We start from the raw sequence: 16,020 nt of genomic DNA, 5'->3' as shown, positions 1-16,020 counted from the left end.
CACATTTCTCTATTCCAAAGCTATATTGATTAGTAAATACTGGTACAACAGGATTGTGACATTTAACTGGCTTTGCGCTGCCATCTTACACAAGGCTTCCTTTCACCCCCATAGTGAAGATATACGTTCTGTATTTTGTACAATACCTATAGTAAGGAAAGTAGCAGTTGTCATGAAGGTACATAAGAACTGATAGTAAAAGAAGTATTTAATTACTTTTAAATATCAGTAATAGTAGTCATGTATAAATAACAAAGCTAACATTTTATGACATTCATTATAGGAGAGGCACTGTGTTGCCGTAGGAGCGACTATTATCTTATTTTTCTGGCAAGGAAAATGAACTTTAGAGAGACTAAGTATCTTGCCCAGGAATCAAAGCTAGTGAGTGAGTATGAACATAGGTCCTAGTGATTGCAAAGTCCATGGCTGTACTGACCATTTTTTGCGCTTTAGAATCATCCAGGAAATAATGACGAGTATAATAAAGATGACCACACTGGAGGATATGCCTAGGCAGTAAAACAAGGTAATTAAGTAGATGCAAAATACAACCCATAGCTTTTCATCTCTATCTTCATATCTAGTCTCTCTAAAGGTTGCCAATGATTTTTTAAAAATGTAACTAAATTCTGGTTTAAAAAACACTGACAAAGGCTTACCTTTAAGATTTTCCCTTTGGCTGGCATTTCTCAGTGGTTAGAGCTCAGCCCGTGTACCAAAGGGTCATGGGTTTTATTCTTGGTCAAGGGCACCTACCTGGGTTGCAGGTTCGATCCCTGCCCTGGTTGGGGTGAGTCTCCTCCCCCACCCCCAACTCTCTCTCTTTAAAAATCAATGGGAAAAAATATCCTCCGGTGAGGATTAACAACAATAACAAAAAGAGCTCCCCTCTGCTCCTTGTCTAATCCAGCTCTTTACTGTCACTTCTATAGGGTTAAGGGTAAGGAGTGAGCAGAGCCGTTTTGTAACCTGTAGCCCCACAGCAGCCTTTCAACAACATGTGAGAACAGCACTGAGACGCCTGGGTTCCACCTCCCAGGCCCTGCGCATCTCTTGTGTGAGGCACAGGAGCTATTCTATGCAACAAACTCTGCCAAATCCCTCTGAAGCCGACTCTCTCATAACACTATTCCTCTTCCATACTCAGATCCCAGAAACGGGCTTGGTGGTCTCTGTGGCTCCAATTTGTGCAGGTGAGCCTGACTGCCGCCCTGAAGAATATTCCCAGGTTGTATTCTCCAGCTACAATAAAATAAGACGAAGGACTGGTCATCTTTAATGGTTCAAAGACAGTGCAGAGCCTCTGATGGAGGACACTCTATAGGCAGGTGAGGATACCAGTTTCGTCACACCGTGGCCTGAATCTATCACTGTCTCCATTCTAAATGAAATCGCAATGTAAGATATGTTGACCTCTCTTTTTACATTTCATTCATTATAAGTGGATACTTACTGTTAAAGGTGCTGCAGTTTCTCAGCAAACCCTTTATAAAACTTACCAATAATGCGAGCATTGCGTCGGCCTAAAAGGAAGACAAAGATCACAAATGCATCAGTCAAGCCCTCAATGTGATGGAACAGGAGCCCTCAGCCAATGACAATTTAGCCTCATTTTTATCATCGCACAGTCCGATTTTGTTCTAATATAAAAAACCATTGGTTTTACTGAGACAATCTCATTTTATCTTCTGTACTCAGTGGTCTGTTTCCTTTCTTTTTAACTTACCATTTTATCGTAAAATTAATAGAACTACAGCAAAGAATGTATAAAACAGAACAAAGAAAAATATCACACATCATTCTACCACCAGGAAATGCTTTGGTACATTCCCTTCCAGAACATGTTCCCATACATGTAGGTTTTTACATATTTATAGCATCTCTTTACCTACCTAACCTTTGAACAGTGGAATTAAGCTCTCAATCAATATATGTTAATTTTTACCACCACAACTACCACTACTGCTACTGGTATAATAATACTACTAAATCCTCATTATATTTGTCCCATATTTCTCATCTGTCTACTGTTTTCTTACTTTCCAAAATACGCACATAAGCTGTAAGTCAAATTTGTTGATCTTTAATGATTTTCTCTGTCATATCAAAAGTTCAAAGAATGTAAGTCTTCTTCCAGAGGTTTGATAAATAAATATAATTTACGTTAGCTTTTCTATATTGACTTTAAAAACTTTAACTCTTGAATACATCTGGTACTTTTTATAAGATAAAAAGAAAAGTCCTAAATTTGTTTCACTGCTACCTTTGTTATTTGATCATCTTTACCATCTCTGTTATATTTCATCTGTAAGATACTTCTACTTTTATTTATAACAACCTTTATTTTATTAATATCTGTTCTGTTTCACTTATAAAAATGAGTCAATTTTGTGCTACTTTAAAGTGATTTGTGTATTGTGGCTTTATATTTCTTTTAATGTCTGGTAAGGTGGCCCTCCATCATGGGAATTTTCTGTCTTTCATGGCCACATGTTCAAACCCTCTAAAGCCAACTAGGCAGTGAGCTTTTTGCCAAAGTAAATATAATTTGATATTAAGTAGGTTACAGTTTATAATTTGGAAATATCATTCATAAGACAGATTAACTAGCACATATAAGGGATTAACTTTAAAAACATCTTGAACAATTTTGGTATTCACTTCCTCAAATAAGAATCATAAGAATGGGTGAGGGAGGCCTGGCACTAACTGAGATTATGGAAAGTTATTCATCATTAATTTTTCTCATTAGCTCCTTGATGTGTACAAGTTCAGGCTTTAGAATTTTCTATCTAGTTGCCAATACAGCTCAATGACACCTGATTTCTAAATCTGCTGATATCGTTTTACCAGTTTAGAATCCTGTAGCCAACAGCAGTGAGGGAGACGGACAGCTGGTCTCACAAACTTAGAAGGTGCTTCCTGACTCATGCTGAAATTCTTGAAGGCCTGCTCTATCTCTGATGGCCTTGACTTTTAATGCCCCGGGCTATAACTAAATCATTACTGTGGGATGCATGCAACAATAGAGTGATGCAGACCAAAAAGGTTCAGCGAGGTCCCCAAGGAAAGGTGAATGGGTTGAGAACTGTGGAGAGAGCAAGACTTGCTTGGCTGTCTTTGCTAAGGGCCTTTGGAGAAGAATTAGGAGCTCCTCTTGCACTCCTTAGTGCTACCACATTCGATGCTGTAACAATCACACCACATTCGATGACAGTACGGATGAATGAATGAACAGTGCATGATTGGGGAAGACCTGTATTCCCTGTACCTGCTCTTGTACTTACCAGATGCACTAGTACATGTGGCCAGAGGAGGGTCCCATGTGTGATCTGCCTGGCACTGGCTCCGGGGACTGCCTTCCAGAGTATATCCATCTTTACACACCAAGGTTACAGTATCTCGAAATCGAAATTCTTGCCTCATGTCCAACCCCTTCCAGATTCCATTCGTAAACTTTGGGAGGCTGCATTTTACCTCTGAAATTAGAAAATTGGAAGGAAATTGATATTTTATTGAGAACTTTAGTTGTAACTACCATAATGGAAAGACCTATGACCCCCCAAATCTATTTCCCTTCAGCAAAGATGGGTCATGTTTTCAATCAAGAAAAAATGATAGCCCCTCCCTAAATATCTTATGATTTGATATTCTCAAACTTTATTTTCCTAGGAATATGGAATGGACTGTAATCCACTTTTAATTGTGAGCAACTCTGAAACTGGAAAGCTGTGGAAAGATGAGGAGTCAGGATAAGCATACTCCAGCCTAGATCCACTTGGGTCATACCACAGGAAATAGGAAGATAACACAGTATTTGAAATACAAAAGAATAGAAGAGAAACAAGCAAAGCAAAAAGCCCTTAACTTATAGTTTTGAAAAGTCAAAAAGCCACACTTAAAAAGAGTCACTATAAAGTGCAGAGTTAGAAAGCAGGAGATGAGCTGGGGTCCAATCCTAGCACCATCACTCCTGCGCTAAGGATCATAGTCTAGTAACTGGATCTCTCTACACCTCAATTTCCTCCTCGGTAAGACAGCAAGAATATTCATCCCACCTCATCAGATTTTTCTGTGGACTAACACACATCACGTCTGTAAAAATATCAGTAGCATGCCTAGTCAGAGAATATGATTTTTAATTCCACATTTTGTAGCTTTTTAGAATATTGCCAAGAAAGGTTTTAAAGTGATATTTCATTATATATGAATAACAAAATCATTCCTGGCACTTGGTGCAGGTAAGAGGCAGTAAACTCTTTACCTTTGGACTTGGAAGTTATAGTGAGACTCCACACCTAGTCATTCCAGAACTAACTGCTCCGACCTCACTTCCACTGTCCTCACAACAAAAGGCTTCTAGTCTCTTATTGACCTTCTAAGGGTATTTGTGAGGACCATCTGTGATCCTTTAAAGCTGAAATAGTTTATTAGTAAAAGGCCTGGAAAGCATTTTGAATTCGTGGTTGATGTCTATTCTCTCACTGACAATTCCCTCTGTTCTTCCTACTTATTTGGTAGAGGTAAGGATATTTGTTCAGCCTCTCTTCCTACTGTTTGTTCTTCTTTTCTTCTCCTCTATTGATACTCATTTCACCATCCTCTCAGAGAAGATCTCCACCAGCCTTATTAGCCTCATGCAGAAATCTTCCATAAAAACCCAGCAAGAATAGAAGATACCTTTGCAATAATGGTAGACATGGCTCCAGGTTCCCTCATGTGTACATAAAATGAAGCCTTTCCCCACCAACAGGTAGCCTGGGTCACAGGTGTAGTTGACGATCATCCCAGGAAGATATGGAGATACACGTCCTCCAGTGTGACGCCCATTGTGCACCTTGGGTGGAGGTGGGCATGCTAAGATCAAGAAAGGACTTTCAGTTAAACATAGAAGTATGGACACACCAACACATCAAATAATATTTCTGACTCTTAGAGCCACATGAAGACCTAGGCAGGCAGGACTCAAGGTACTAAATGTTTGCTGGTCAGTGGGAAGACTAATTCTCTGAACCCAGACTTCTCAGCTTTTAAACAGGATCATGTAGTATGTCTTTACCTGCAGAGTGCACCAGACAGAAATACTACTGGCATCTACAAATCACCCAGCCAATGCTACCTGTCCTGTCTGGAGGACGGAGCTTGTGTGGCCACTCACAGCCACAAAGGAGCTTCTGGTTGCCAGGTACTGTCACTTAAAGCTAGAAATATATGGGAAAGGATTGAGCCAGAGGCCAAGAGCACAACCACCCACTTCACTTCTCCAGGGCATCCTGAGTTCCTTCTGCTAAAGGTGAGAAGAAGCGTCAACAAAATATAGTCATGGGCTGAGCAGAACTCTTAGAAGTAACAAGAGGAGCACAAATGGCTACATCAGGACTTGCCTAATTACTTCTAGAGCATTACCAATTTTGAAGGAAATTACTCCATCAACATGTACATTTTGCTCTGCACACCATCCTTGTATTATGGAAACAACTAGTAATAGAGATGGCATAATCAAATATTTTCACTGGTTTTATAATATTATCTATCAACTTTGGGCCTCCCTGATTCTCTCTACCCTCTACTGCTCCCTGTCCTCACCATCCTACATTCCTCACCCCAGTGGGCAGGGTCATCAGAATACCACCAGTTGGGGCACAGTGCAGCACCTCTTGAACCATCTGTTAATTCTCCTGGCAAGGTACTTCTGTGTCTGATATTCATAACAAAGTGATATTCAGAGGAACACAAACTGTCACAATAGAAATCTGGAGGTTCTTGCCAGACGCACTGACCCATATGGGAGGTGGGGAAATGGGTACTGACCGGCAGGACCAGAAAGTTCACAGCGAGGGGCAGGGCCGCTCCAGAGCCCGTTCCCTCCACTGTCACTTGTGCAGCGGATGGTGCTCTCCCCAATGAGACTGAAGTTCATCCCTCTGTCTGGTTGGGGATCACATGTGTAAGTTACTTCTTTTCCAAAAGAAAAGATTTCCAGAGGTTTTCCTGTGTGTCTTCCGTTAGGAATATCTGGAGGATTTGGACATAGGATTTCTGGAAAGAACGCAAGAGCTGTTAGTTTCATTGAGGAGGTTCCCCTGGAGGTATTCCACTGGCCCAGGATGCTGTGGATGGTGCTGCCTAGAAAACACCCATGACTGTATCTTCGCTGTAGGCCGTTGATGAGATGGGCTCAATGAAATAAGATCTCAATCCCATTTTTCATGGAAGAAGTACAGAAGAAATCTGCTTATCTTGAATCTTCCTGCTAGTTAAATCTTCTGGATAAAGCAAACTTAACACCCTTGAATTAAGTACCAAAACTTTTATAGAAGAATAATAACCCTTTAGAGCAGCGGGACTCAACCTGTGGGTCGCGACCCCTTTGGGGGTCGAACGACCCTTTCACAGGGGTCACCTAAGACCATCGGAAAACACATATATAATTACGTATTGTTTTTGTGATTCATCACTATGCTTTAATTATGTTCAATTTGTAACAATGAAATTGGGGGTCACCACAACATGAGGAACTGTATTAAAGGGTCGCGGTATTAGGAAGATTGAAAACCACTGCTGTAGAGGATAATTCATTCAACTACTTAATAAATATTACTTGAGCACATACTCTGTGTCAGTCACTCATTGGAGCCCTGGAATACAGAGATGAAGAGCACAGATAAAGTCACTGTCCTCCAAGGAAGAAATTTTCAAGAAATGTTTTTACGAAGTATTCCACGTGTGCTAATCACCTTAAAGATGAGAAACCTTTCGATACTGGCCGTCGATCTTGATTATGACAGTGTGCTGCCACAATGAATTGAAGCCTCCGCGGTCACTGTAAAAATGCTAAGCAACTCGGATTGCTTTGTTTTTAAAATGTATGGATCTGTCTGTGATAGAATTTCCTTCTTTACTTTCTGTCAGGCTTCCACTTGTTACCTCTTTCTAGGATCTGCTTGTCCGTATAAAACAGTCCCCTCCTCACTTCGGGTTGGCGTTTCTAACTAGGCTTGGTGTTTTGAGGAAGCTCCTTCAATAGTAAGAATCATGAAAATAAGATGTCCAATCAATGACTGAGCTCTCATGCACGCCAGTACGACAGCCACTTACTATTCTCATCAAGAAACACTGGATAGCAGATAACAGTATGTAAGCTATTTTCTCATAAGTTTTACTATAAAAAGCACATTTTGATGTCTGAGTAGATTTCTAGCAACATAAACATTATAGTAAAATGTGATTATTTTATATATATATATATATATATATATATATATATATATATATATATATATAATATATATATCTCCTATATAATAAAGAGGTAATAGGCAAATTGACCATCATGCCCTCACACAAGGTGGCCACCACAAGATGGCTGGCAAGGGAGGGCAGTTGTGGGCGATCAGGCAAGCAGTGGAGGGCAGTTAGGGGTGACCAGGCCAGCAGGGGAGGGCAGTTGGGGGTGACCTGGCCTACAGGGGAGGGCAGTTGGGGCTTCAGGCTTCAGGGGAGGGCAGTTGGGGGAGGACCAGGCCTGCAGGGGAGGGCAGTTGGGGGCGATTGGGCCAGCAGGGTCGCAGTTAAGTGTCAATCAGGCTGGCAGGGGAGTGGTTAGAGGGTGATCAGGCTGGCAGGCAGAAGCAGTTAGGGGCAATCAGGCAGGCAGGCAGGTGAGCAGTTGGGAGCTAGCAGTCTTGGATTGGAGAGGGATGTCCTAGATTGGACAGGGTGCAGGCTGTGCTGAGAAACACCCCTCCCCCATGCACGAATTTCATGCACTGGGCCTCTAGTATATATATATTACAATCTTTAAGGTCAAGCGATGAAGAAAAATCTTATCTTTTATTGGGCAAAATATAATTGGGTAGAACAGGAGAACTTGGTATTGACCCTATATATAAGAGACTCTTTTTATTTTTAAATCCTCACTGAGGATATGTTTTTATTGATGAGATGGGGGGGGGGGATGGAGAGATTGAGAAAGAGAATGAGAAAGATAGAAACATCAATCTGTGAGACAAACATCAATTGGTTGCCTCCTATACACACCCTGACCAGGATGGAACCTGAAACTTCGATATGTGCCTTGACTGAGAATCCAACCTGCAACTTTTTGTTGTATAGGTCAATGCTCCAACCAACTGAGCCACCCAGCTGTGGCAGGAGACTCATGTTTTAATCAGCTTATTACTTCTGAATCTTTCAACATAATTTATTTAAGTACATGTTTGGAGAGTTTAAGGCTGCAGTTCTCAACCTATGGGTCGCAACCCCTTTGGGGGTCGAACGACACTTTCCCAGGGGTCACCTAAGACCATCAGAAAACACATATATAATTACATATTGTTTTTGTGATTAACCACTATGCTTTAATTATGTTCAATTTGTAACAATGGAATTGGAGGTCACCACAACATGAGGAACTGTATTAAAGTGTCGCGGCATTAGGAAGGTTGAGAACCCCTGGTTTAAGGCATCTTAAACTGCTTACCCCATGTAATGTTGCTCACAACTTTCCCCTCATTCTTTCACTGCTCTGATCTGTCACTCCCATAACAATTACTTGTTTATTGTTTTTCCTGACCATCTCCCCACTGGGGTATAAGTAACATGGGGACAGGGCATTCACTTATCTTGTTCACTGCTATAATCCAGTGCTTAGGAAAATACCAAGCACATAGTATGTCCTCAATAAATAGTTGTTCGAATGAATGCATGTTTCATATTTACATATTAGCCAGTAGATAGAAAAAATGTAAAGTGGTTACATCCTGGTATTAGAAAAAGAAAAGAAAAGAAAAGAAAAGAAAAGAAAAGAAAAGAAAAGAAAAGAAAAGAAAAGGAAAGGAAGAATTAGGAAAGGAAGGAAAGAAGAAAGGAAGAAAACTGTCAAAGGCTTCACGTTATCTAATCTCTCCTGATCTAGAGGCCAACTGCTGCCGGATATATCACCCAGAACGAAGAATTCAAAATAACAGAGACAGACAAAATGGTTCCCAAAACACATGATGTACAATATGAGCATCACAACAAATTGATCACAAATAAATACTATTTAAAAAAGCAATTATCTCTCAATAATTCAGATTAGAAAATAGAAGAACCCTATTGGGGTTGCCATAAGTCAAAATACTAATAGGTTAAGGGAGGAATTGTCCTAAAGTGTTATTCCTTCTACTCACGTTCACACACAGGGACACTGCTATTCCAGAGGCTCTCCATTCCCACCCAGACACAATGGCTGGCAGAGCTGCCTTGTAGATGGAATCTAAAGAAGAAAATGGTAGTGCACAGGTGAGCTGTTTCAGTTTGCAAAACTCTGAGGCCCGGCTGAAAACCTTAGTATCTGAAACCAACAGGTGGCAGAAGTTTGGAGGCCATATTGATCTAGACCAGTGGTTCTCAACCTGTGGATCGTGATCCCTTCAGGGGTCAAACGGCCCTTTCACAGGGGTCGCCTAAGACCATCGGAAAACACACATATAATTATATATTGTTTTTGTGATTAATCACTATGCTTTAATTATGTTCAATTTGTAACAATGAAAATACATCCTGCATATCAGATATTTACATTATTATTCATACCAGTAGCAAAATTACAGTTATGAAGTAGCAACGAAAATAATTTCATGGTTGGGGGTCACCACAACATGAGGAACTGTATTAAAGGGTCGCGGCATTAGGAAGGTTGAGAACCACTGCTCTAGACAAATGACAGCCTCCAGTTAGGGAGGACAGTTAGTTGGTCACATAACACATAGTTCCAGGCTGAATTGAAGAAGACAGTCAGAGCGTAGCAGCCATCTCCTTGATCCTGGACCCAGTTTCTGAGAAGTGAATCTCTAGCTGATCATCCTATATAATAAAAGCCTAATATGCTAAGTGTCCAGTCATCCGGTCGTCTGTTCAACCAATCAAAGAGTAATATGCTAATGATATGCTAAGGTTGCTCAACCGCTTGCTATGACATGCACTGACCACCAGGGAGCAGATGCTCTGACTGGTGGGTTAGATTGCTGCTGCTGTCTGACTGATTGGGACAGAGCGAGATGGACTGGGCATGCTCTAGAGCCCTCCCATGGTCTCTCCCCGGCTGGCCAACCTCCCGTGTCCCTCCCTGGCCCCGATCATGCACTGGTGGGGGTCCCTTGGCTTGGCCTGTGCCCATTCACAATGCAGGTTGAAGGACCCCCTCCCTTCTGAGTACACAATTTCGTGCACCGGACTTCTAGTTCCCATGAAAAACCTGATAAATGTACTCATCTTATGGGAAACACAGTTTTCTAATGCAACAGACTCCTAATTCTGATACTGGAAAAGTGAGTAAAACAGTTCCAAGTTTGGATGGAAAGAGCAGAGAGTAACTGGAAAGAGCGCAAAGATTGTCCTTTTGTCTCTATGGCTGTGATGGCTGTGAAGAAGGCACGTTGGGCTATTGAGTAAGTTTGAGTGCTCTAGGGCAGTGGTCGGCAAACTGCTGCTCGGGAGCCACATGCGGCTCTTTGGCCCCTTGAGTGTGGCTCTTCCACAAAATATCACGTGCGGGCGCGCATGTACAATGCAATTGAAACTTCGTGGCCCATGTGCAGAAGTCGGTATTTTGTGGAAGAGCCACACTCAAGGGGCCAAAGAGCCGCATGTGGCTCATGAGCCGCAGTTTGCCGACCACTGCTCTAGGGGAAGGGAACGGAGATCAGAAATGACTTTTGTATGCGATCATCCACAATGGTCAATGCATGTGGGACCCCAGTGGCTCCTAAATCTTATTGGGTGCTGTCACTGGGTGCCTGCCAGGATTCTTTGAAAGGGTCTGAGGTCAGGTCCTTCTTTGCTCACACTTGATCCTTCCCATGCAGAGATGAGCACACTGGGAAGAGCACCAGCCTCACATGAACAATGTCGTTACCTAAAGCATTCACCAGCCACCGTGATCCCATTTCAGAGCCCTAAGCACATGACTAACCAGAAGATATGGGATTAGATTAAAATATCCATTCTTATGCTTTTACTCTTATGACAAATTTTCCTTTTGATGGTTAAAAAATGACCAAATAATTCTTAAATAATCTTAATTATTTTTAAGAAACTTTTTGTTGTATATCAAACTTTTCTTGGAACTCTCCAAATTCTTCTTCTCTTTTTTTTCTGCTTGGAAAATATTATTATTTTTTCAATCAATGCATCACATATATATTCATAACCAGTCATTGTATTTGTCTTTGTACCAGCCATTTCATATATGTCCCAATTTTTCCTTCATACCTCATGCTATTTTTTCCACCTGTTCCTTACTCTTACTTTTCTTACACACATCCAAGATGTAATCCCCTGAGTTCATTTTTTTTAGCCACACCAAACCTTCCCTTTCTGTTAACTTCTACCTCCAATTTTAGTGTCCAGGGGGCCTGGCAAGCTCACACTCACCCCTCATCACAAACGAAGGACACTTTTGCTCCAAGCTCGAGGGTAAGTGGAGAGAGCACACGGCCATTAGGAAGTCGGTCCTGGAAGGCAGCACATGGTTTCCCTGGAGAACAAACAGAGATGACACTGGCACATGGAGAATAAAGCCCCAAGCTAAAAATTTCAAACCAGACAAGAGTGTAGGCACCTGCGCATGTGGGGGCGGCCGGGCTCCAGTCCCCCTGGGGCGTACAGCGCAGGGAGGCGGCCCCTCTGAGGTCATAGCCGGGCTCACAGCTGTAGCGCACCTCCTGCCCAGGGGAAAAGCTGTCCTTGTTGCTGGGGCTGTGCTGGCCATGCAGGATTTCTGGAGGCCGCTGACATCCTGAGGAAAGAGAGCCAAGTGCTGTTAATAGTGTGAAAAGCACCTTTCCTCAGTGGTAAATTGGCCAACAGAATACTAACTATAAGTTTACCTATTTTTGAAAAACCTTGTAGACTAACACCCTCATTTTGTGAATGGTAATATGAGAGAGAGAGGCCACAGACCTGATTCAACACAGAGCTGTACTAGCACTGACATATCCTCAGTTCACTGTTTTCCATCTAAAATCCTCACCTAAGATTATGCTGCAGACAGTTCCCTTCTAGAATGATTCCCATTACTGGTTACCCAGATACAGTTGTTAAGATTGAAGGATTTTTTTAATATCTTCATACTACTTTCTAGAAAAGCATCACCAATTTATAGTCCACCTGTTAGGCCAATAGTTCTCAACCTGTGGGTCGCGACCCCTTTCGGGGTCGATGGGCCCTTTCACAGGGGTCGCCTAAGACCATCGGAAAACACATATATAACTACATATTATTTTTTTGATTAATCACTATGCTTTAATTATGTTCAATTTGTAACAATGAAAATACATTCTGCATATCAGATATTTACATTACGATTCATAACAGTAGCAAAGTTACAGCTATGAAGTAGCAACAAAAATAATTTCATGGTTGGGGGTCACCACAACATGAGGAACTGTATTAAGGGGTCGTGGCATTAGGAAGGTTGAGAACCACTGGACTAGTGTAATGACTCCCTTAAGGACTTTGAAGATACTCTGAGGCTCTAAAAACCCATTTTCAGGGCTCACTACCCCTCTGCCTCCTTGATTAACAATTGCACAGTGATGTGATATTTAAGTGCTATGTGGTCTAAATGTCTGTGAACTCCCAGCCTCACACCTTTGCATTCTCCTTTGACTTTTGGGGCTCGAAGCCTGCAAACTATAATTGCTTATCTCCCTTGACAGCTGAGTTCTGGTTAGACTCTGTCAACTGGTGGAAGATATAACAAATTCAAAGGTGGGAAAATGATAAAAAGCCATTTGTCTTCTAGAGGAGGCTCAGGAAGTAGCAGTGTTGATGGCTCTTATTTAGCAGTAGCGACTTCATTTCTAGCGATAATGGCTTTGGCTCCAGCGATCTCAGCTGCATCCTGGTCACAGGGGCAGCATTGGAGGGGAGGGCTGCTCAGTGTGTTTGAGCAGTGAGTGTGGGCATGGGCTCTTCAGTCCTGAGCCAACGGCAGATTCCGGTGCTCTGCAAACAGCCCTTCTCCTTTTGTTCTTTCCGCCCTGCCAATACCCTCTGTCCTGTTATCTGCTCTAAATCCTCCACTCCTTGAACAATCTAGAGTGGTTTTGATTTCCCTGGCTCTAGAGCAGTGATGGCGAACCTTTTGAGCTCGGCGTGTCAGCATTTTGAAAAACCCTAACTCTGGTGCCGTCACATATAGAAATTTTTTGATATTTGCAACTATAGTAAAACAAAGACTTACATTTTTGATATTTATTTTATATATTTAAATGCCATTTAACAAAGAAAAATCAATAAAAAAAATGAGTTCGCGTGTCACCTCTGACATGCGTGTCATAGGTTTGCCATCACTGCCATAGAGTCAGGCAGATTTGGGTTTCAGCCTTCAGTTTGCAGTTAGTATCTGTTTGATCTTGGACATTATCTAGCCTCTTTAAGAACCCTAAGGGAACTTCATATTCTGTGCCCAGATTTTGCTTTGTTTCTCAACTTGAACACACACACATGCACGCGCACATATACATACACACCTTCTTAGATTCATGCTTCACCCCTAGAAAATTTACTCACACTGCTCAGCACACACCTCCCTCCCAGAACAAACACTAATCTGGGGATCCTCCCACAGCTCCTGTCACCTGCAGGCCCCCTCGAAGCCTCAGTCAGACTCACCCGGGGAGCAGCTGGGCAGCTCGGGCTCCCATCTGTTTGGGGCCTGGCAGCGCACACTGGAGGAGCCTTTCATGACAAAGCCAGGCTGACACCTAAAGCTCACGATGTCATTTAAGGAGAACAAGCTTCTGTTCTCAGACTCCCTTACTCCATTTTCAACATGCGGAGGCGTGCACTTATTAGGTACGATGCACTGAGGGGCAGGGCCGCTCCAGAGGCCCACTTGATCTTTGCTGGTGCAATATATTGACTTTTCGCCCACGAGTTCAAACTTTTCCCTTCCTTTTCTGTCATTGCAGTGATAGGTCACCACTATTCCGTATGGAAAATCGTCTCCGCTGTAGCTAACGAAAAATCCGTTGGTGATGGTTGGTGGTGTCTTACATTGAATAACTGTGAAAAGGAAACGCCATTTAAATGATAGTGAATTGAAATAACTACTGAGAGCAATCCAATGTCACTAAACTGTTACCATTTTTACACTCGTTATTTGCTTTTAATCCTTACTAACATGTAGATTAGGTTTTCCAAAGTTGTAATTTAGATGTACATAATAAAAAGCATAATTCTGCGTTTCCTACTTAGATTATTTCCTATGAACATATCCGTATAGTAATACAATTCACATTCTTTTTAGTACAAATAACTCTTTGATTATATAATATCATAGTTTATACAGTTTCCCCCTACTCTTTTCCAACTGCCTTCTAATTTTTCATTTTTTTAAATAAATGAGACCAGTATAGCTTTAAAAAAAATAAAATCAAAATACCCTTAATAAAAAAAAAATGTATAAGGAGAAAAAGCTAAAGGAGTTCATCACCACCAAACCAGTATTACATGACATGTTGAAGGTATTCTTTAAGGAGCGGAAGAAGAAGAGGGAAAAGAAAAAAAGATTAAAAATATGAACAATAAAAGGCAAGAAATACATATCTATCAACAGTTAAATCTAAAAATCAAAATAAACGAACAAGAAATCTAATGAACAAAATAAACTGATGAAAAAAAATAGAATCAGAGGCATGAGAACATGGGACAGAGGAACCTCAGAGGAACGGGCGAGGGGGGGTGAAGGGGGGTGAAGGGATTAACCAAAGATCTTATATGCATATATGCATTACCTATGGACACAGACAATAGGGTGTGAAGGCCTGGGATGGGGTGGGGCAGGAACCAGGGGAAGAGCGGCTGAGGGGGTGAAACGGGGGACATCTGTAATACTCTCAATAGAGTTTAAAAAATCAATTCAAAAAAGTATGAGAGACAACACAGATATGCAACAGTAAGAAAGAGAATCTATACTAATAAAAGGATAATATGCTAATTAGACCAGACATCTTCCAGACGACCATCCGGACATCCTTCCTGACAAAGCCGGGCCCGGGCGAAGCCACCTGCCCCCAGTCCTGGGGTACCAGTAGCTGTGGCTGCAGCCCGGGAGAGGGAGAAGCTGCTTGCCCTGTGGTCCCAGGTGCCAGCAGCCGCAGCTGTGGCCCAGGAGAGGGAGAAGCTGCCCGCCCTGCAGTCCAGGGTGCCCGCGCCTACAGCCTGGGAAAGCCACCGCCCCCAGTCCCCTGCAGCTGTGGACGGCCCAGGTGGAGCAGGCTCGGAATCCAGGTGCCTGTGGCCAGCCGGAGGAGGGAATCCAGAGTCCCGGGTGCAGGGCTGAGGCAGAGGCGGTTAGGGGCGAGCAGGCAGGCAGGCAGGCAAGCAGTTAGGAGCCAGCAGTCCCGGATTGCAAGATGCAGTTGGACAGCCCTCATGGGGTCCCGGATTGGAAAGGGTGCAGGCCAGGCTGAGGGACACCCCCCTCCCTCCCATGCATGAATTTCATGCACCAGGCCTCTAGTTTGAACATATTTACATATACATGAGAATATTTATGAAACTGTAGACTGCCGGGAGCCGGTCCATCCTTGCTGTTTCAAGGGACCTGGCATATATGGCATACGGTTCTTAATATGTTTGCTCACCTTCTTGGTGCTGTGTTTTAACCAAGGTCACCTCTCCGAGAAAGGTTGAATCCCCAGGTAGGGATTTTCCCCTGAAGTTAGGGAGGGAATAAAACCCCTCAACTAAGTGCCAGGTGGGTAATTAATCATTTTAACTACGAACAATCATGCTTAAGCTACATAATCTTTACTCCCTGGAATGGAGATAAGAAACGCCCTAACCTTTGTAATAGAGATTGATAGGATTGGAATCAACTGGTATAAATACAGATGCAACAAGACAGCAAGAGACAGAACTCAGAACACAGAACCTACAAAGAACGTTCTCTAGAGACAGAAGAACTTCGCTGGAGAGAACATGGCAAAAGATCCTGGACAGAAACTGGCCTCAGAACCTAGA

General features: G+C 42.4%; 1 protein-coding gene across 1 annotated transcript in view; it reads right to left on the bottom strand.

The window, feature by feature from the left end:
- Positions 1–16,020, bottom strand: part of CR1 (complement C3b/C4b receptor 1 (Knops blood group)) — a 125,503-nt gene that overhangs the window by 8,703 nt on the left and 100,780 nt on the right. Inside the window, exons 29-37 of the mRNA XM_059675377.1 lie at positions 13,666–14,058; positions 11,609–11,785; positions 11,422–11,524; positions 9,177–9,262; positions 5,815–6,042; positions 4,684–4,860; positions 3,291–3,482; positions 1,503–1,526; positions 440–512 (exon numbers count right to left, since the gene is read on the bottom strand). Of these exons, the coding sequence (XP_059531360.1) occupies positions 440–512; positions 1,503–1,526; positions 3,291–3,482; positions 4,684–4,860; positions 5,815–6,042; positions 9,177–9,262; positions 11,422–11,524; positions 11,609–11,785; positions 13,666–14,058 (1,453 nt within the window). The remainder of the gene's footprint in view (positions 1–439; positions 513–1,502; positions 1,527–3,290; positions 3,483–4,683; positions 4,861–5,814; positions 6,043–9,176; positions 9,263–11,421; positions 11,525–11,608; positions 11,786–13,665; positions 14,059–16,020) is intronic.

This window comes from Myotis daubentonii, chromosome 18 (assembly GCF_963259705.1).
Source record: "Myotis daubentonii chromosome 18, mMyoDau2.1, whole genome shotgun sequence".
NCBI lineage: Eukaryota > Metazoa > Chordata > Mammalia > Chiroptera > Vespertilionidae > Myotis > Myotis daubentonii.
This window is presented reverse-complemented; position numbering and strand designations above follow the sequence as displayed.